The 19,681-nt window shown below is 63.5% G+C and overlaps 2 protein-coding genes across 4 annotated transcripts; both read right to left on the reverse strand.

The window, feature by feature from the left end:
- Positions 1-5,525: 5,525 nt before the first annotated feature.
- Positions 5,526-8,518, reverse strand: C2CD4C (C2 calcium dependent domain containing 4C). 2 transcript variants are annotated; one of them, XM_064175227.1, is made up of 2 exons: positions 8,500-8,518; positions 5,526-8,008 (listed from the first exon to the last, which is right to left on the reverse strand). In XM_064175227.1, the coding sequence occupies exon 2, from the start codon at positions 7,987-7,989 to the stop codon at positions 6,736-6,738; it is 1,254 nt and encodes a 417-aa protein (XP_064031297.1). In that variant the 5' UTR covers positions 7,990-8,008; positions 8,500-8,518; the 3' UTR covers positions 5,526-6,735. The 2 variants fall into 2 exon arrangements, with proteins under 2 accessions (XP_064031297.1, XP_064031298.1); XM_064175228.1 differs by having other exon boundaries at positions 8,476-8,517.
- A 3,334-nt stretch (positions 8,519-11,852) lies between these two features.
- SHC2 (SHC adaptor protein 2) lies at positions 11,853-17,203 on the reverse strand. Of its 2 annotated transcripts, XM_064174898.1 has the most exons (13): positions 16,593-17,203; positions 15,887-15,957; positions 15,375-15,435; positions 15,072-15,191; positions 14,929-14,982; positions 14,713-14,764; positions 14,423-14,549; positions 14,154-14,334; positions 14,004-14,070; positions 13,750-13,914; positions 13,235-13,536; positions 12,933-13,070; positions 11,853-12,379 (listed from the first exon to the last, which is right to left on the reverse strand). In XM_064174898.1, the coding sequence occupies exons 1-12, from the start codon at positions 17,193-17,195 to the stop codon at positions 12,942-12,944; spliced, it is 1,932 nt and encodes a 643-aa protein (XP_064030968.1). In that variant the 5' UTR covers positions 17,196-17,203; the 3' UTR covers positions 11,853-12,379; positions 12,933-12,941. The 2 variants fall into 2 exon arrangements, with proteins under 2 accessions (XP_064030968.1, XP_064030967.1); XM_064174897.1 differs by having other exon boundaries at positions 11,853-13,070.
- Between the last annotated feature and the right edge of the window lie 2,478 nt (positions 17,204-19,681).

Here is a 19,681-nt window from a genome sequence, read left to right on the forward strand (position 1 = left end):
ACCCCCTGCAGTCAGCAGGGACATCTGAGCAGGATGGAATCACAGCATAGCTGTTGAATTAGGGTCCCAAATGCTCCCTGCACCCACCCAGCTCCCCCATGCTGCAGGAATGGCCAGGGATTGGCACAGGCTGCTCAGGGAGGTGGTGGAGTCCCCATCCCTGGAGGTGTTCAAGACACCTGCGGCCATGGCACTTGGGCACAGGGTTTAATGACCACGATTGATGGTTTGGACTTGATCTCGGAGCTCTTTTCCAAGTGCCACCATTCAGTGACTCTCTGATTCCGTGACGTGGCCCCAGGCCCTTGTCAGGTTTCCAGCCTCAGAGCAGGAGAGCAAAGCTCAAATTGGAGCCTGTGTGTGCCCCGAGGCTGCAGTGACAGCGACGCTGCCAGCCCTGGGGACACCCTGGCAGCTGCTGCCTCCATCCTGCAGCCTTTGCTCAGCCCGCTGAGTGCCTCGGGGCTGACATGGGGCCGCAGGTTGGCTTTGCTCCAGCAGAGCCCAGGGCGGGGTCTGTGTTCCCAGGGAACAAGGACCTGGAGCGGGGAGGTTTGTGTCCCCAAGGAACAAGGGCCTGGGGACGGAGGGGGTCTGTATCCCCAAGGAACAAGGACGTGGGAGAGGGAGGTTTGTGTCCCCAAGGAACAAGGACCTGGGGATGGAGAGGGTCTGTATTCCCAAGGAACAAGGGCCTGGGGGGAGGGAGGTTTGTGTCCCAGTGGAGCAGCAACCACTGCCTGCTGGGCACAACCCGTGCTGGACTCCCCAGGGTGCCAGGGCACGGACGCTCGGGGAGGGTGGGCGCAAAGGAGAATCGCTCTCCTCTGGCTTTGCCTCTCCTCTGGAGCGGCTGCGAGGAGGGACGATGAGACGCAGTGAGGTTGTGCTTTCCTGCCCGGGGGCGGCAGGAGCCTCTCCTCTGGGCTCTGGAGCAGAAGCTGCCACGGGAGACAAATGCCTGCAATAAAGCCGCGGCGCGCGCGTGCCGGGGGGGCGATGCTCAGGCGCAGCTGGCACCGCCTGGGCTCTGCCTGCCGCTTCCCTGCCACACACCCCCGTGCCCGGCTCCTGCAGGCAGCGTGTCCCCGGATCCGGTACCCGGTGGCACCAGAGCCACCTAGCAGAGAGGCTACGGGCGCCTGATGGGAGCCCTGGAGCAGGAGCGCGGCTGGGCGGTGGGCAGAGGGCACTTGACCCCCACTCCCACGGCTGCTGCCTTGGTGGGGGAGTGAGCTGGCAAAAGTGGCTGCCACCAAGCAGGAGTGCTGTGTGCTTTGCAGAGCTGTCACCCCGCTGCAGGGCAGTGATGGCTGCCAGGGGCCCACCCTGAGTGGGGGCCTTTTCTCACCCCAGAGAGAAGCTTTTTGGTGCCACCTGGCAGCCAGATGCCATTATCTGCTTGCTGGCCTGGGGAGCCATCGCCATCAAGGGCTTGTGCTGGGCAGCAGCTTCACACCCCAGGCACAGGTGGGAGCTCACTGACAATTCCCCCCCCCCTCCCCATACACCATGCTCAGGAAACACAGTGGTGGCTCCACACCCCCATGCCCCCGTACTGAGCAGCCCCTGTGGTGCCTTGTCACGGGCACTGGCACGACAAAGACTGCAGCCAGGGGAGAATTCCCCCTTGGAGAGCCCCCCCCCCCCACCTCGCCCGAGTCTCGCATCCACTGGACCGGGCTGCTAAGGGTTGCCAGGCAACGGGAAGATGCTTTTTCTGACCGAAACGGGAAACCAGCAGCCGGGTCGGGGCTGGAGAGGAGAGATATGACCAAGCTGGAGCTCCCCAGAGGGGTCTTTCAAGGCTCCCCCAGCCCCAAAATCACTCAAAGCTCTGGAGAAGAGAAGCAGCTGTTGCAGCCCTGCTCAGCCAAAAGCTGTTCCAGCCACTGCTGAGGACCTCTGGGCACCATCCAAGAGCACCAGCACTTGACCCTGGGGCTCCTTTGTCTAGCTGGGGGACAGGTTGAAGCCCCCATGGGGACAACCTCACAGGCCACCTCTCTGGGAAGCCCTCCAGGGCAGTTATCATCCCACTGCAGGTCTCAGATGAGACTGAGCCTTTCATTTGCCCTCTCCCTCCCACCTTCTCTCTCTCCCTCCCCCTCTCTCTCTCTCACAGCCATTTCAGATCCAAACGAGCTCCCAGCAATTGTCTCAGAAGTTGAGTCCTTGCATTGTGGGGACAAGGACTAAAAATAGCCCAGGTCTGTGCACACCTCACTAGAGTCAGCCCTGTGCTGGAGATAAAAACTGCCACCAGCTCCTCTAGTCCAGCCCTCCCCACCCTACCTCAACTTCCTCCTGGCATTCCACTACCCAAACATGCTCTGTGCCACCCCCCCTCAGCCCCGACAGGGCTGGAGTGGCCTGGGGACGCCATGGGTAGAGAGATCCCCTCCAGGCAGGAGGATCCTGTGGCAGAAGGACCCCCAGGCAGAGGGATCCCCAGGCAGAGGTTGCCCTGGGCAGGGAAGAGTTCCCAGGGCTGGAGCATCCCTCAGCCTGGGCATCTCCAGCATCTGCCCTTGGTCTCAGCTTCATTGGGACATCTCTGCCCCTGCTGCCATGTAGAGAGATGGTGGTGGTGGAGGAGGGGGAACAGATCCTCCCTGGCTACCACCAGCATCTTCCAGTGCTGAAGCTCATCCCAACCCGACCCCATCCCTCCTGGGCCGGGCCCAGGGCACGCAGCAGTCACATTTCCTTCCCACAGAGACTCGATTACAAATTCAGAGTTAAATCTTCCCCCCACGAGCTGCCCTTCTCCACCACCCCCCCACCACCCCCCCGATCCCCTCCCCCTGCTTCCAGAGCTTTGAATGTTGAACACTTTCCAGGGATTTTTCGTGTGTTCCTGCTCTGACCTCTTCCACTCTCCTTCAGCTGAACTTAATCAGCCTCATTTTATTGCTAACTGCTGGAGCATTTACACCTCTAGGAAGAAAGGGGGGTGGGGGGGGGGAAGAAAAAAAAGCACTCCTTAAATTATTGGCACCTGCCAAGCCCTCTCCAGGCTGCTTTCCCTGCCCCTGTGGGCGCGGGAGGAGGGAGGGAGGATCTGTTTAGTGCTCCCAGCTTTTATTTCTGCCAAAAGATGACAAATTATTAGAACGGTGGGAATTAGAAAAGTGGCATTTGGGTAGCAGACAAACCCCCCCCCCCCCCCCCTTTTTTTTTTGTCGGCGGCGTCTGGGTGAAAGCAGGCTTGGAAACGGCAAGTGGTGGTGAGAGGGAGGGGAAGAGAAAAGGGCGATGTGCTCAAAGCTGACAGCTGGGCTGCGGAATGGTCCAGGGGACACCCCGAGAGCAGCTCAATGCGATCCTCACATCACTCACACCACGGAGCGCTTGGGCAGGCACTGCCCCGCGGCTCCCCGGCGAGGGCACAGCCTGGGCAGGCACCATCGAGGCTGTTTTGGCACCGAGAAGGCTGCCGGAGCAGCTCGCTCTTGATGTGCCAGAGCCAGCTCCGGGTGCCAGAGGTTTGCAGGGGGAAAGGGTTGTGAAGATCGGAGGTTGGCAGGGAAGGCTTCCCAAACTGCGCTGCCGCGGGGACGGAGCTTAATGGTGTTTCAAAGAGCCCCCTGAGGGTCTCCTAGAGCTCAGAGCACCCTCCCGCACCGTGAGGTCAGTGCAAGGCCTGGGGGGGGAGGTTGGGGTTGCTGGGCAGCCAGCCCCCTATAAGGGCAGCACTTCAGCCCACGCTGCTGACGGGCAGCACAAAACCATCGTCACAGCTTTAATCACCAGCACAGGCGAGCAGGAGCACAGGGGCCAGGCTGGGGGAGCTGGCGAGGAGGAAGGACTCACGTGGGAAGCTGCTGTCCCTCTTCGCAGCCCCATCCCCACGCAAGTGCTGCCTCAGCTCAGCTCTGACCCAACCGGGGATGGTCCTGGGTCCCCACCTGAGCAGGAGCAGTCTCTTCTCCCACGTCCCAAGTCTTTCTCAAGAGATTTACTTCCATCTCACTCCACAACTGGTTGGCAGGAGGTAACCAAGAAGCTTCTGAGGTGTTTTGAGCCTCTGTGATGCCCTGGGGAACAGGCAACACCAGCCCCAAGAGCAGTCGCTGCTCCATGGCTGGGCAGTGTCCATGGCTGGGCAGTGCCAGGGTCTTAGCTCTGCTCTCTTCCTCCATGGCACAGAGGAGATGGTGAGGCTCAGGGGGTGCAACAGCCACAGCAATGAAACACTCGGGGGGGGGGAATCCAGGAGCCAGAGCATCACCTCCAATCTGATTTAGAAATGACTTTATTGCACTAAAAAGGGGAAGTCATCTGTAAACAAACATTCCATTCAGGTAGTCATAGATTTTGTCACTCCAAAAATGCATCATTAAATCCAGCCACAGAAATATCAAAGCAGGAACAGTAGAAAAGAGCTACAGGGAGGAAAGACCCAGGCAGGCCACAGTCCCAGCTCCCACATCACCCACAGTCACAGGGCTCATCACAGCAGCACGTCCCAGGGCTCACTGGATGGCCACAAGCACTCCACCGAGGCAGCCCTGCCACAGGCAGAGGGAGGACAGGGACACCCTCAGGCCTTTGGGTCTCCCCTCAGGCCAGCCCCATCCCAAGGAGCAGCCCAGCATTCCCAAAGGCACACAGCTGTGCTGGGGGTGTGGCTGTCACCCCCTGGCCCTCTCAAAGAGCATACAAATCTTTGCTTAGCTCCTGTTTGCCTTCCCCTTGCTGCTCGCCAGGCCCTCCCCACCCCCCCAGCAGCACCTGGGTGCCACCTTTCAGGCGTAGCACCCTGGGGACCACAATGTCCTGGCAAGGTGTGCGTGGGGCTGTGTGCCAGGCAGGGTCACCATCCTGCTCAGGGACAGGATGTTAGCCCCCAGCCCATCTCCCCATTCCCCTTTCCCTAGAGCCCACATCTGCCCCCAAGGATGAGCCTGGGGCACTCGAGGACCGAGGAGAGTCCCCCCCCGGTGTCGATTTCTGGGGGAGCAGTGGGAAGCCTCAAGTGAGACAAACCTCCCACCCACACACTAGGAGGGAGGGATGCGTCTGCTCCTTACGTCCTGCAGGGTTTGTTTTCCACCACAAGCTCCACAAACAGCCACGATCCCCCCGGATCCCCCCCGGATCCCCCCCCCCCGGATCCTCCCGAGCATGCAAGCGCGGCGCTGCCAGGGCCATGCCTCACGCACCTGAAACACATTCACGGACAGAAGTAAAACACGCTGAAGGAGGGGGGGTGGGGGGGTGGGAAAGATCAGCCTCAGGTATAAATAGCCAACACCGAAATCTGCCATCTGCTGCTGCGAAAGGACAAGGGAGGGACACCAAACCGCCACCGACAGAGGGTAACACAGAGGGGCACGCGTGTGCGTGGCGGCGCCGTCCGGGCGCGGCTGCAGCAGGCAGGGCCAGGAGCAGGCGAATCCTGCTGCCCTCACAGAAACATGCAGGGCCCGATGCGATGGGGAACACCACACCAAACAACAACGAGGAGTCTGGTTTATCTGCCCACGGAAATGCCCCCGCCCTCCCCTCCCCCCCCCACGCTGGCATTGCCCCTGCTGGCACTGCCCTGCCGCTCTCCCCACGCTCCCAGTGCCTCCAGCCGCTCAGCTGGGATGGCAGGGAAGGGTGGGGAAGGAGTGGGAACACCTCACTGTGCCCCGAAAGGGAAACTGCAAGGTCAGGGCAGTCCATTTAGGGAGAGGGTCTTGCTGGGGGCAGGGGCTTTGTGGCCCCACAGGGCCCTCTCCCATGGGTGCAGCTGCTTACAAGCCCCCATGAACGAGGGAGGGCGGAGGGGTGGAGGAACTTCTGCCTGACAACCCCTGCCCAGCCATACCTGGGCATGTCCTCTGTGCCAGCCAGACCACCAGCACTCGGGGAGGGCCACTCCTGTCACCTCAGCTTTCGGCAGCAGGTGCCTGCCGATCTCCTCTGTGCCCAGGATGAGAGGTACCAGGCGCCCCCTCTAAAGCCATGCCAGCACCCAGCATCTCCCTCCGGCAGGCAGGGGATGGGCACAGGCAGCCTCCTGGATCTGGGCAAACCCAAAGCCCCCGAAGCTCTGTGAGCAGCTTGCCATGGGAGTCAGAGCAAAGGACATTGCTGAGGGTGGGCAGGGAGAGTTCCTGGGGAAGCTGTGGGTGTCGGATCAAGCTGACCTGCACATCCATGCAGTTCCACAGGGCTAGGAAGAGTCCAGGAATGGCTCAAAACTCAGACCTGACTCATCCCCCAGGATCACCTCCCCTGTCCCACTCTTGGGTCGCCTCTGCAGTATTTTCTCTGCAGTTTCCAGGACGAGAAACTTGTCTGTTAAATTAGAGCCGAGACTGATGCTATCCCCTGTCTCCAGGAGCTGGGGCTTTGAGAGAAGTAAGTATGCTGCAGAGATCTACCCACCTCCAACTTTCACGCTGATCATCTGGAGATCACCAGGGAGGGAAGAGCCCAGCAGGTGACATCCATCCTTCCCGGGGGAGATGGGAGCAGCGGCTACCTGCTGGGCTCCAGGAGACGCAGCCTCCGAGAGAGCAGGGAGGAAGCAGAAGGGAGAGGCTGCAGCTGCCGGCCCTGCCCGCCCTGGTGTTGGCAGAGCCGCTGTTGGTGATCCCCCCCTCTCCACCACAGCCCTGTCCCTCCTCTGAGAGGCCCTTCCAAACCCTTCTCCAGCGGGGCTGGGGGACGGGGCCGGTTCCCCCCTCACCCCAGCCCCACGGGCAGGCAGCTCCCTTCGGGGCTGGCTGCAGACACCTACAGGCAGGACAGGAGGGAGGTGAGTGGCAGCTCCTTTTCCCCCAGCAGCGTGTCCCGCTTAAGGCTGCTGCCTTTGTTGACCACCTTCAGCTTCAGGGACATCTTCCTGGCGTGGCCAGGGCCCAGCCCGTCGAAGAAGAAGTCCTCGTTGAAGATGGGGTTGCGGCTGTTCTTGACGATGGTGCTGCGTTGCTTCTGCAGCTTCCCGGGGTTGAGGCACAGCGAGACGCAGCAGTTGATGCTACGCAGGTCGACCAGGGCATCGTAGAGGTCCTCGGCAGAGACCAGCCGCACACGCAGCCGAGCGTTGGAGGGGTCGTACTCAGCGGCCAGGCGCAGGCTGCCGCCCCGGCTGAGCCTCAGGCTGTGCTCCCGGTCACAGCCCGGGGGCAGGTCCAGGGGCAGCAGGGCGGTGGGTGGCTGCCCCCCGGCCGGGGCACTTCTGGAGCGGCGCTGGGCACTGGGGCTGGTGTCGGCCGAGCTGTCGTCGGTGGACAGCGAGCTGTTGCGGGCCACTGAGTGCTTCAGCTTGATGACCTTGGACTGGCTCTCCTGGCTGAAGATCTTCAGCAGGGAGACGGAGCGGGAGAGCAGCGGGGAGCCGAAGGGCGAGGACTCGGCCGAGGAGCAGGTGTCGCTCTCGCCGCCGCTGAAGTAGCGCCCGGGGTGCATGAGGGCTGCGCCCAGGTCGGCTGGCGTCCGGGGCCTGCTCTCACCGTTGAGTTTGGCTCTGCGCTGGGCGCTGGGCGAGGTGGCAGGCGAAGGACAGAGGCTGCTGTGCTCACTGTGGAAGAGCGACTCTTTGCGCCGGGTGTGGGGGCTCTCCATCAGCGTAGCGAAGCCGTAGGAGGTCTGCGCCTTGGGCACGTAGGGCAGGGACATAGCCGTCTGCGACTGCGGGTCCACGTTGGTGCCAAAGCCTCCCTCGGCCGCCCCGTCCTCGGCGCTCTCGATCTGGATGATGTGGCGGCTGGTGGTCCGCGACCGGGACCGGCTGGATGGTCGGGGGCTGCGCGGAGCCTTGCGGCCGGCCAGATCCTGCTCCGAAACTGAGGGGCCCAGGGTGGGCGCCGCGGGGGTCTCGGTGCCCTCGGCGGGTGCTGCGGTCAGCTTGGGTGGGATGAAGAAGTCGGGGATCTTGTCAGGGGTGAGGACATTGCTGTAGCGGGATCCCCGTGGAGAGTCCTCTGACCCCGCGCCCCGGGACCCGCCGTTCTCCGCCACGCCGCGCAGCCGCTCCAGGAGCCACATGTTGTCACCAGGTGCGGTGCTGAAAGAGACCCGAGGGACAATGCTGTCACCGGGGACCAGGCGCCAGCAGCCGGAGCCGGCAGCACCAGAGGATCGGGACCTGCCAGCCACGGGGAATGGAAAGGAACCGACCCCGCCGGTGGGCACCGCAATCCGACAGTCCGGCGGGACGGGAAGCAACTGGCCGCGCCGAGGGACACCGGAACCCGACAGCCCGGGGATAGGGAACGGGAAAGAACCGGCCGCTCCGAGGGGTGCGGGGACGCGCCAGCCCGGGGTAGGCAGGAAGGAATCGGTCGCGTCAAGGGATACCGGGACCCCACCAGCCCGGGGGTGTGGGACAGGAAAGAACCGGCGGGGCCAAGGGACACCCGAGGGACATTGGGACCCGGGGGACAAGGCGGCGCCGCCGCTTCCCGAGCGATGGGACAGGACGGGGCGGCCGTGACGCGATGCCCAGACAGACCGACCGGCGCCGCCGCTCACGGGAAGTTGCCGGAGCCGCCGCACCTGGAGCGGAGCCGCCGCCGCCGCTGCAGCCCGGGCGGGGCGGGCGCGGACGCGCTTTTATACGGTGGCGGCGGCGGCGGTGGCTCCGCTCCTTCCCCGCGCCGCCGTAATCCTCCGAGCGCGGCGCCTCCGCAATTCTCCGGTCGCGTCGGAACCGGCACCGAGACTGGGACCGGGACTGAGCCGGGCCAGGCGTCCCCGGGGTGCTGATGCTCGATGGGTTAGGGTCCACTTCAGGGTACCGAGGCACCTGCAGATGCGAGCGCCGGGATTGGGATACGACCGGGAGCAGGGGACCCTGAGGCAGGATGGGGACAGGAGCGGGACGGCGACAGCCCCGTGCTCCCACCCAGGGCTACCGAGGACCGAGGCCGGTGAGATGGAGCCGTTCACATCCCCACCATACCCCGGGCGCTTTCCCCTTACAGCTCTGGAGCTCCTCACGGTGCTGAACAAAGCCGAGAGCTCTCGGAGCTCAAGGACCTGCCCAGCGCCTGAAGGGGTTTAGTGTCGCAGGGGATGGCAGTGCCACATGGCATACATCTTACCGGCCCCTGGCTGGGACAGCCTGGGGCAGGAGGCAGCCCAGGTGGCACCAGGGCCACCGGAGGATCCACGGAGCATCGCTGCGGCCCCCGGGGCTGTTAATGAGGGGCAGGACACCCAAAGCAGGATGGGTGCACAGGACCTTCGGAATGGGGCATGTAGGCAGCAGGAACTAGCGAGGAGCTTGGGGGGGGGGGGGGGGGGGTGTCTGGACAGGGGGGTCCTGGCTGGACCCTGGCTCTGCACTGCAGAATGCTAAATCCTGGGTCCTGTAAGAAGAGGGAGGATGGAGGGCAGGAGAGGAGGTCGAGGCTCACGGGCGGTGGAGGCTGGTGAACAAAAGGCTGATGTTTGCCTTTCCTCCACCCTGCACAACGCTGAGTAAACAAGGGGCAGAGATGGTTGAGTTCCCCTGAGATAACCGAGAGCTGGAGTGGGGCCAGCCCTGCCCACTCTGCTCAGGGCTCTGGGACATGCAAGGAAGCAGGGGGCAGGGGCACAGAGGGGAGCAGAGTGTACTGAGCTTGCCTGGGCTCAGCTTGGATACAGCCTCCAGGTTTGAGGCAGGAGATGAGCTGCAGCAGTCAGGCAGAGACGCTGAGGTCCCAAGCACCCTAGCCCTGGCGTGCAGCAGGAGCTGATGAACCCGGAACAGAAACAGGCAGAGAACAAACACTCACAGGGGCAACAGAAACCAAGGCTTCCAGGGCCTCCAAAACAGCTTCTGGACCTTCACTTGGCACCCAGCAGCACGGAGCTGGGCAGGATTAATGCCTGCCCTTGCTGGCCTCCACATCATCCGGGGCTCTCCCTTACTCTGGGCATGCCAGGAGGAGACAACTCTTGGGGCTCCAGAGCTGCCTTCCTGGGCCGTGTGACGGGAACTGGACAACAGCTGGGTGATGTGGCTCGCAGTCCCTCGTGCCAGGCTGGCGGCTGCGGCTCCTGGCAACACCTGGGCATGGCACCACCAGCAAGCAATGCCGGGCTGGGGACACTGGAGGGCTGGGGATGCTGGCAGGGCTGGAGGCGCTGGTGGGATGGGAATTCTGGCAGGGATGGGGACACAGTAAGGGCTGGAGACACAGTTAAGAGCTGGAGACACCGGAGGGATGAGCACAGCGTCAGGGCTAGAAACATGAATGGCAGAACCAGCGATGTGCTACCACCTGCTGGAAGCTGGAAAGGAGAGAGCTCGGTGAGGGGAGGAGGCTGACGCCGGAATTCCAGATCCTGGGCTATGGGCTGAGCCCTTCCTGCAGCCCCCTGGACAAGAGCATGGCAGATATTGCTTAGCCAGCCAGTGCCCTGGGTACATATTTCATGTCCATCCTTAACTCAATCAAGGGCTCACATTTGTTTAAATCTTTGTTTGGGTTTTGTTCCAGGGACGCTGCTGCTCTGCCACCTCACCTCCCCCTCCCAGAGCGCTACCCTGATGCTGGGTGGCCTTTAGATGCAGGACCCTCTCAAGGATCCCCAAGCCCCCCTGCCAGCAGCCCTACAACCCAGTGCTGGCATGGGCAGCTCCTCAGCACATTTGTCTCACACACCAGCCCCTGACAAAGTGGTTAAACCCCCTAAAACTAAGACCCCCTCCCCCCAAGCAGCTCTCTGGGCCCTTCGTGGCAGCATCCCTAGGGCTGGGGCTGGTGATGGAGCCAGCAGCAGCTGGTGAATGGCGTGGGCTGGTTCTCCAGTGGTGAAAGGAGAAAGTCTGGGCTCCCTCTCACTGCCTTTTCCTGCCTCTGCTATTGAGGGAAGGGTGCAATTATCCTGGCAGACACATTACTACACGACAAAAAATAGCAGCTGAGATGGCAGCGCCGCAGCCCTGCCGTGGCCCTGCGGGCACCCAGCGCTCAGTGGAAAATTACACCCCCACTCCTGGCCTTTATCTAGGGGCTTCTTTTATTCATTGACTCTGCCAGCACCCAGCAGCCCTGTCCCAGCAGAGGGCCCATTCCCAACAGCAAGCAGAAGGGTGCCAGGGTGATCCTGCTCACTGAAGTGGGTGCTGGTGGCATGAGGGCAGCACTAGGAAGGCAGGGCAGAGCCAGGATGGGCTATTTGGGCTCACTAGGATAGGACCCACTGGTGCCAGGACTGCTGGTGGATGTTGCCCACCTGGTGCTGGTGCCCAGTGGTTCAGAGTTCAGCCTCCCACTGCTGCATTCCAGCAGCACCAAGGCTGCTTTCTGATGCCTCCACCAGTTCCAGCCCAGTGCTGGCAGTGCCATAGAGCTGGGAACCACAGCCAGGCCCACTGAGGAGCTCTTGCTCTGCTGGATGCCATGTTCATGAACAGGTGACACCTTGACTCCAGGCCAGCCTGGAGGTGGCAAGAGCCAGATGAAGCCCTGCCAGGGGGCTTGAAGGTGGGTGGCCATGGGCAGAGGTTGCAGGTGAGCCTGCAGGCAGAGGGAACAGGCAGGGCAGGGAGATGCCAGGTGGGAGAAGGTGTTGTGCAGGAACAGCACCTTGTGGCCAAGTCCAGGGTGCCACAGCCCACTCTGGAGCTGGGAGGGGTGGGGGGGGTGAGGGGGGGAGAGGGGCAGAGGGTGACTCAAGTGCAGAGCGGGCACAGGGTGATCCAGGGGGGCAGAGAAAAGAATGACCAGTCAGGATGGGGCAGGGCAGGGGCAGGCTGCCACCACTAACGTGGGACTGACCAGGAGCTGATGCTGATGGAGACCCCATTCCAGCACCCTCTGTGTACCTGATCCCCTTGAGCCTCTGGGCACAGGAGCTGGCAGCAGCCTGGTCTCAGCACCACGCCCGGGGGTGGCAGGAACAACCTGGGCACCTTGCTCATTTCCAGGTTTAATTAGAAACGTATTCCAAACCACGAGCCCCTGCCGAGTGCCAGACACACTGGAGAAGGGGCTGAGTGTGCCATAAAAACCTGCTGAAGCCTCAAGACGGCTGGGGGGGTAGGTCCCCAGGGGTCAGGGGACACTTCTCCACCCATCAGCATATAAGCCACTGCTGGTAGCTCACCCCTGCCCTGTGCAGCTTCATCCTGGCCCAGAGAGAGGGGTACAGAGGCTGAGAACCTCACATGACAGCCACTCCTGGGGAGAATCCTGCTGGAAATGTGGGATCAAGAGGGACATCCAGCAGCACACCCCACCAAGAGACAGGTGTGCCCAGCCCCACGGGCAGAGCCAAGCCGGGGAGGTGGGGGAACCCCATGGATAAGGGCATTCCCCCCCTAAAATGTCCTGGCAGAGATGGAGGGAGCGAGGCAGGGAACTGGGTCCTGAGCAGCAGCGTTGAGTGAGAGGAACAGCTCCGAGGGCAAGGGGCGGGTCCCAGGCTGTCCCTCACGGACCTGTGCACACACGGACACGGATACGCAGACGGATACACGGACACGGCTACACGGACATGGACACGCACACACCGAGCCTGCCTACCCCACCCCACCTTCTGAGCCCTCGGATGAGGCTCCCCTCACCCCAGCCCCATTTACTCCATCGTTGTGGAAAACAGTTCCTTGTGCTGGGATGGAGCTGGCCCCGGGGGCAGCCCCAGGCAAGAGCAGGCAGCACTGCCCGAACCAGGTTTGAGCTCCGTCCCTCTTGGCCAGGCCACCCACCTGCTCCCACTGCATGCGTGGAATGAACGTCCTGGCGCCCAGCTGGGCGAGGGGCCCCTGCGGACAGGCGAGGGCAGGCAGCGGTGGAGCGGGGACCCTCTGGGGCCAGGGACCATGAAGCCCCACAGGGGAGGGGGATGGGGAACCTGACCCCGGAGGGGAAGTGTGGGCAGGCTTTGCTTCCCCCCCGAGGGACAACTGGAGAAGGAGACTGCAGAGAGTTTTGTCCCAGGGTTGGGGCAGGTCCTGTGCCGGTGCCAGAGGAGTGGTCTGGGGGCTCACGTACCCCCTGGCATCACTGCTTCCTCTGGACAATCTGGCGGAGGTGCAGCTCGCTCTCCGCAGCCACGATGGGCTGCTCGTTCTGCCGGTGGTGGCTGATGAGGTGGCTGATGCTGTCAAACAGCACGTCCTTGGTCCTCACCTGGGGGGCAAGGGGCACAGCGGTCCTGAGCGCAGGAGAGTTGCCTCCCCCACGGAGTCCCCATACAGCCCTCCGGCACCTGCCCACCCCCGCGGACAGAGGGCATCTCCCCCAGCATCCCCTTCCCACGGTCCCACATCATCCACCCCGCGCCCTGCCCTTACCACGCCCTCGGGATCCACCAGCAGCAGGTGCTTGGGCTGCCCACTGTGCATGCCCGTCAGCACGTATTGCCCCGGGTTGGTGAGGCTGTCCCGCACCAGGAAGTCCCCATCCATCTGGAGCAGTCTCTCGGCGTCCCTCCGGCTCATCTTCCCGTGGTACCAAGGCTCCCGCCGCAGCTGCTCCTCCGTGGGGGCAATGGGGGCCTTGCGCGTGGGGGGACTTGGCCACTGGTCCTCAATGCGGGGGCTGGCGCCGCCCCCCGCGATGCACTCATGGAGCTTCAGGGCATCCTCGAACGGCCCTGTGGGAGCCAGGCTTTGTGGCACATCGCCCGTCGGAGCCAGGCAGGGCAGGCAGCTGGGGCATACAGCTGCCCCTCTGCCCTCAGCGTGGCCCCGGCTCGCAGCCCCCAGTGCTCAGCACTCTGGGCACGGCCAGAGCAGGCACCGCCGGCACAGCTCAGCCCCTCTGGCAGCAGGTCCTGTGCTGGACACCCCTTAGCATGGTGGCTTACTCATATCAAAGAGGTCTTTCTTGGGGCTCTCCTCGGGCACCCCGCGAGCTGCCAGCTCGGGCTGCCAGGCGTCCAGGCTCTGTGTGTTCACGTACATGTGCTCCTCGTAGTCCCGCGGCCCCAGGCACTGACTGTCTGCCTGCAGGTACCCATCGTTGGCCTGGCCTGCAAGGACCATCCTGCCATCACTGCCAGCCCTGGCAGGGCAGAGCCCTGGGGTCCCCCACTTATGGTTCCCCCGCAGTGGTACCCACCCTGGCTCTCCAAGTCCCAGGGTGGCCCCAGCTGGCTGCTCTGGTCTCGCCTGGCTGTAAGCCCAGCCTGGAGAGAGAAAACAGTGAGGGCACTGAAATAACCTGCCTGGGACCCCCACGGCAGGGCTGGCAGCAGCTCCATGGGCTCACCTGGCTGGGGGGGCTGGAGCTGGTAGGCTGTGTGCGGATGTGGCCCAGGACTGCCCCATGGCGGAGCCGGGAGTCGATCAGCCCCCCCGGGGGAGGCTCCTTGCCCGGGATGCTGTTGTAGTAATCATGCTCAGCTGCCTCTTCGTCCTCCCCCCAGGCTGACTCCTCCGCACCCAGTACCCTGCAGCAGGGACAGGCAAGCTGGGGACACTCTGCTGGATCCAGACTCCCTCCTCAAGCTGTGGACACTTAGCCCCCCACCCCCTTACCTGTCCGGGGGTACCACCACCTTGGGAGGGCTGTGCAGGTACTGCTTGAAGCGCAGCTCAAAGGCCTGTCCCACTGTGCTGATGACACTCTGGGCCAGCCCCTCACAGCACTCCAGGATGTGGCAGGCTGTGGACAGATGGACAGATGGCTCAAGCATTTTCCTCCACACTCTCATCATCCCTCTGGGACCACTTGGAGCTGTCTCTAGTCCCGAGAGAGAGCCCCTCCTCCAGCCTTCATCCCCATCCTCCTCTTCCCCATAGCTCCTGGGCACAGGGGTCAGCATCACCTCTCTGGTTGATGGGGTCCTTGGCGACATAGGCGACGTAGTCCGTGGTGTCCTGGGGGCACAGGGGCAGCTCAGGTCCTGTGTCCTGCCACCATGTGGGTGGCAAGGCCAGGGGTGCTGAGATGGGCTCAGCCCCACCTGCCACAGGGTGGCCCCTGTCCCCCACTGTCCCCAAGGGATGGCAGCCAGAGAAGGGCTGGGGTGTGTGGGACTCACCGTGTCCCCGCCAGAAGCAAAGGAGATGGATTGCATGTGGTGGTTGGCAATGATCTGTGGAGGGGACGTGGCCCAGCGAGGGTTAGTGCCAGGGCCATCAGCCCCACCTCGAGGCTAGGAGGTGGAAAAGGGATGGCTCTCACCTGGCGCGTGGTGGGGATCATGAGGTTGAGCCCATCCACGGAGATGTTGACAGCAATGCTCATGCCAGCGAAGCGGAGGTTGCTCTTGCCCAGGATGGAGAAGAGAGCTTTGTTGGGAGCCTGATGGGAGAAAGCATCGTGGGGATGCACCAGGACCAGGTTTCCTGAGGTGAAGGAGGCTTGACCCAAGAGACCCTAGGTTCTGCCCCATGAACTGAACAGGTTCCCCCCAGCACTCTGCTCCAGAGCCCTGGCTTGCCCCAGGAAGAAGCCCAGGGAAAGAAAGGCTGGGTGGAAACTCACCTTCTTCTTCCAGATGCCCTTCACTCCCGGCACTGCCTCGTACAGTCTGTTGATGGCTTCCCTGCAAGCCACAGCCCACAGCTGGGTTACAGCTGCAGAACCCTGGACCCCTTCCTGGCTGCTCTCTGACCCACAGCTCCGCAGGGTCTGGGGGCATCGGCTCCGCAGGGTCTGGGGGCATCGGCTCCGCAGGGTCTGGGGGCATCGGCTCCGCAGGGTCTGGGGGCATTGGCTCCGCAGGGTCTGGGGGCATCGGCTCCCGCGGTCCTGGGCGCCGCAGTGTCCCCGCAGCACTGCCCTACGTAATCCTGGCCGGGGCCACCTCCCTTCTCCTCTTTCCACCCATTGATCCACAGCAGTGCCCTTCATCTGCGTCCCCGCAGGGTGGATCCCATGGGGCAGGGCCCCTCCTGCCGAACTCTGGCCATTTGTCTCCCATCAACTGCTCAGGGACCCGGGGAGGGGGAGCACCCAGGGCCGGGATGTGCGAGGATAGGACCGTGGGGCTGTACCTGGTGACCTGCGTCCGGGTGTTGAAGTCAAGGGACCTCATGGAGCGCAGCACCTCGATGCATCCCATGTACTGCGGGGGGGACACGGTCAGAGCAGCCTCCTCCAGCACCCCACCAGCAGCCCAGGGCAGGTGATGGTGAGGAGCTGGGTGCCAGTGAGAAGGGCTCCTTCCGACACCAAGCTCCACACATCAAACGGTGCCCTCTTGCCCACCACCCCAAACTGCTCCATCACACGCCCCGTGCTGACACCTGACAGACTCATCAGTGCTCTCTGGCCTGTGACTCCCTGGTGGGGGTTGGAAGCTGCTGGGTACCAGCCCCAGAAACCCCCTGGTCCCCATCACATCTCAGGCCTGTTCAGGGACCATGCAATCCCTCCAGCATGTGCCAGACACTGCGGGTGGTGCAACGGGGTCGGGCTGCCCGTGATGGGGCCGAGGGGCTGCAAGCTGCATATGCCAGGGGTGGCTGCCCAGGACCCTCCTCCCCACGGCACTGTGGGCTCCTGTGACCCCCGACCCACGGCTGCTCCCACGGCAGAGCCCGGCTTGGGGCAGGGGGAATTGGGGGGGTCGACTCGAGACAGAGGATCTGCTCTCAGCCGTCGGGAGGAGCAGACAGACCCACTGAGCACCGGACACGCGTGGGGGCGGGGCGGGGCTTCGCTCCTTCTCGCACCGGGCCGGGCTCCGGCGGGACTTACCCGGACGATGTAGGAGACGCCGGGCCCCAGCACCCGCTCGTCGGGGTGCAGCCAGCCCTGCGCCGGTTTGCGGATGAAGCTGCCTTTGCGGCTCCACTCGTCCCCGCCCGCCCGGGCCGCCCCTGCCCGCCCCGCCGCCGCCGCCGCCGCCCCCCGCGGCCGCCCGCCCGCCGGACCGGCGCAGGGCGCGGCGCAGAGCGGATCGCAGGCGCCCAGCACGGCGGCCAGCGCCGAGGCGGTCCCCGCCGTGCCTCCCACCCGGGATGACCCGGAGAGGTCTCGGTTGGCTGAGGCGGCGGCAGGTCCGCGGCCGAGGAAACCAGCGGGGCCGTGGAACTTCCACTGCGGCATCCGCGGGAGCAGCGCGCAGAAGGTGGTACCAGGCTCGGGCTCCTCGCCCGCCGCGGGGCACGGCCCGGGGGCCGGCGATGGCATGGGGGCGGTCAGTGGCTCGTCGCGGAAGCGGTCATACTTGGGCTCCGGGAGCATGCCCGGTGCCGCGCTCCGCTCCGCTCTGCTCCGTTCCGCCGCTCCGCTCCGCCACCGCCGCGCCGGCTCCCGCCCCCCGCCCGCTCCCCCGGGGCCGCGCCGCGCTGATGTCATGGTGTGAGCGCTCCGCCGCCCGCCCCGGCCCCCCCACGCCCGGCCGCCCGTGCATCCTCCGCCCTCTTCGGTTCCCCCCCGCCAGGCTGGACCAGAGGCCGCCCCAGCACCCCGCGGCTCAGCATCCCCGGCTGCCCTTCTCCCCGCCCCGACTGCCTCAGCATCCTCAGGCTTTCCAGCACCCCCTCGGCCGCCCGGTGCCCCCCAGGCTGTGCTGCTTCCTCCGCACCCCAGAGAGCCAGCGGGGGTGAGGAGGCTGCGAAGCGGCGGCAGCCTCCAACGGGCGGGCGCAGCCGCGACATTTGGGGACGGCGGAGCGACGAGGGCGGTCTGGCTCTTCCCTACCCGGGCACGGTTCTGCGGCCCCCGGCCCCGGCTGCCCCCGCACACACACGGCCCGGGGATGAAGACGGGGGACGGAACCATGCGCACTGCTCTCTGATCCCTGCCGAGCTGAGCTGCAGCTCAAGGAATGCACCAGACCCACAGGTTCCCTGCGGGTGCTGTGGGGTCAAGCGGCTGCGGGGCCGGGGTGCTCTCCTGCCCACCCCAGCTGCTGCCGCTTTGCAATGAACGGGAGCAGCTCGCCCGCGGCGAGGACATTTTCAGCTCCATCACTGGGAAGTGCTTCCCAGAGCCCGGGGCTGGCTGGGAGCTGGGGGCGGGGGGGGGGAGTGGGGTGGAGGGAGTGAGAGGCTCTGCCAGGCCTGGCTGCGCAGCAGGACTGCCCTATTTCAGTGCCTCCCAGCTCACTGGTTCTTGTTCGCTCTGATTTCATCTGCTTCCCAAGCCAGGCCTGGCTCCAGTTGTTTGTATCTGTCTGGAGGGCAAAAAAAAAGCACAATCATTTTCTTGCTTCTCTGCCAGGATCTGCAGCAAGTGGGGGGGAAAAAAAATCTTAAAGGGACTTTCTGACAGCAGTCAAATAAGTGCCCTTCCTTCAGCCCTGGGGCTGATGCTGTTTTCCAGTGGATCCTGCTTTTCTTCCAGCAGTTCCTGCTTTTTTTCTAGCAGTTCACCCACCTATGGCATCCTGCTCAACACAGGGCTCAGAGGTCAGGCTGTGCATGACCCCCCTGGAGTGTGATGGGCACCACAATGGTCTGGCAGAGCCAGGAAGTCCTGCTGGGATTTGCTCCTAGTGCCTTGAGGTGGCAGGAGGAGAGCTGGGGCAAAGTGTTAGCCCTGCCCCTGTGAAGTGCTGAGGTGATGCTCCACTCACACTGGCTGCTCAAGCTTGCTTCAACACCTCCAGGGACCGCAACTCCACCACCTCCCTGGGCAGCCCATTCCAATGCCAATCACTCTCTCTGTGCACAACTTCCTCCTAACATCCAGCCTAGACCTGCCCTGGCACAACTTGAGACTGTGTCCCTTTGTTCTGTTGCTGGTTGCCTGGGAGAAGAGACCAACCCCATCTGTCTACAACCTCCTTTCAGGTACTTCTACTAGCTCAGGTTGCTCAAGACCTCATTCAAGCTGGCCTTGAACACCTCCAGGGAGGGGGCATCCACAACCTCCATGGGCAACCTGTGCCAGTGTCTCCCCACCCTCACTCTCAAGAATTTCTTCCTCATCTCCAGTCTCAGTCTCCCCTCTTCCAGCTCAAACCACTGCCTTTCATCTTATCACAGCCTTTGTAACAAGTCCCTCCCCAGCTCTCTTGTAGCCCCTTCAGGCACTGGAAGGCTGCTCTAAGAAGGGTGAAGTGTCACAGGTCTGGGGAGCTCACAGCTGAAACTCACTCACTGTGGGGTCCACAGGTGCTCCACTGAGCTGCTCTCACCTTTCCCCCATCCCACCCTGGTCTTGCATTCCCTCCATAGCCAAAATCATCCTGTCCCCTGGGCTCTATCCCCACGATGCCAGAATCATAAGCTCTTTGCAGAGCAGACTCGCTGAGCTCCAGCACCTCCAGGAGCCTCCTGGACTGGCTGAAAGCCTCCCACCCCCACTGCCCAGGCTGCCAAGGCGAAGCTGCTGCTCTCCCCCTGCACAAACAAAACCGGAGCCTCCCCGGAGGCCAGCCGTGCCCTGGGCAATGCAAGACTGCCTTTGTCTTGCCTCCTCCTGCTGTCTCCTGCTGGCTGGCAGGTGATGGGGTGAAAGCCTGTAATTGCTCTAAGTGCGATCAATAAATCAAGGTAATAGAATTACATCTGCTGTTGCCATATTAGGAACTGCTTCTCGGCTCCCTCCTCTCTCTCCACCCTCCTTGGGTTTGTTTTCAAACTGCTGCAGAGCACTGGAGCGAGTCAGGCTCCTCCAGGCAGCTCCAGTGGGTCCCTGCAGGGGCTCAGGTCCCTGGCCAGTGTGGGTGATTTTGGGTGTGTGTTCCCAAGGCCTAGGGGTGGTCACCTTAAGGGAAGACACTCGGTCCCCATGGGGGTCGTGGATGTTCTACCCCGTGCCATGTGCAGAGCTCTTTGGGGATCACGGGCACTGTGTGGTGTGAGGATGGGAGCAAATCTGGCCACAGAGCAGCA

This window comes from Pogoniulus pusillus, chromosome 41, assembly GCF_015220805.1.
Source record: "Pogoniulus pusillus isolate bPogPus1 chromosome 41, bPogPus1.pri, whole genome shotgun sequence".
Taxonomy (NCBI): Eukaryota; Metazoa; Chordata; class Aves; order Piciformes; family Lybiidae; genus Pogoniulus; species Pogoniulus pusillus.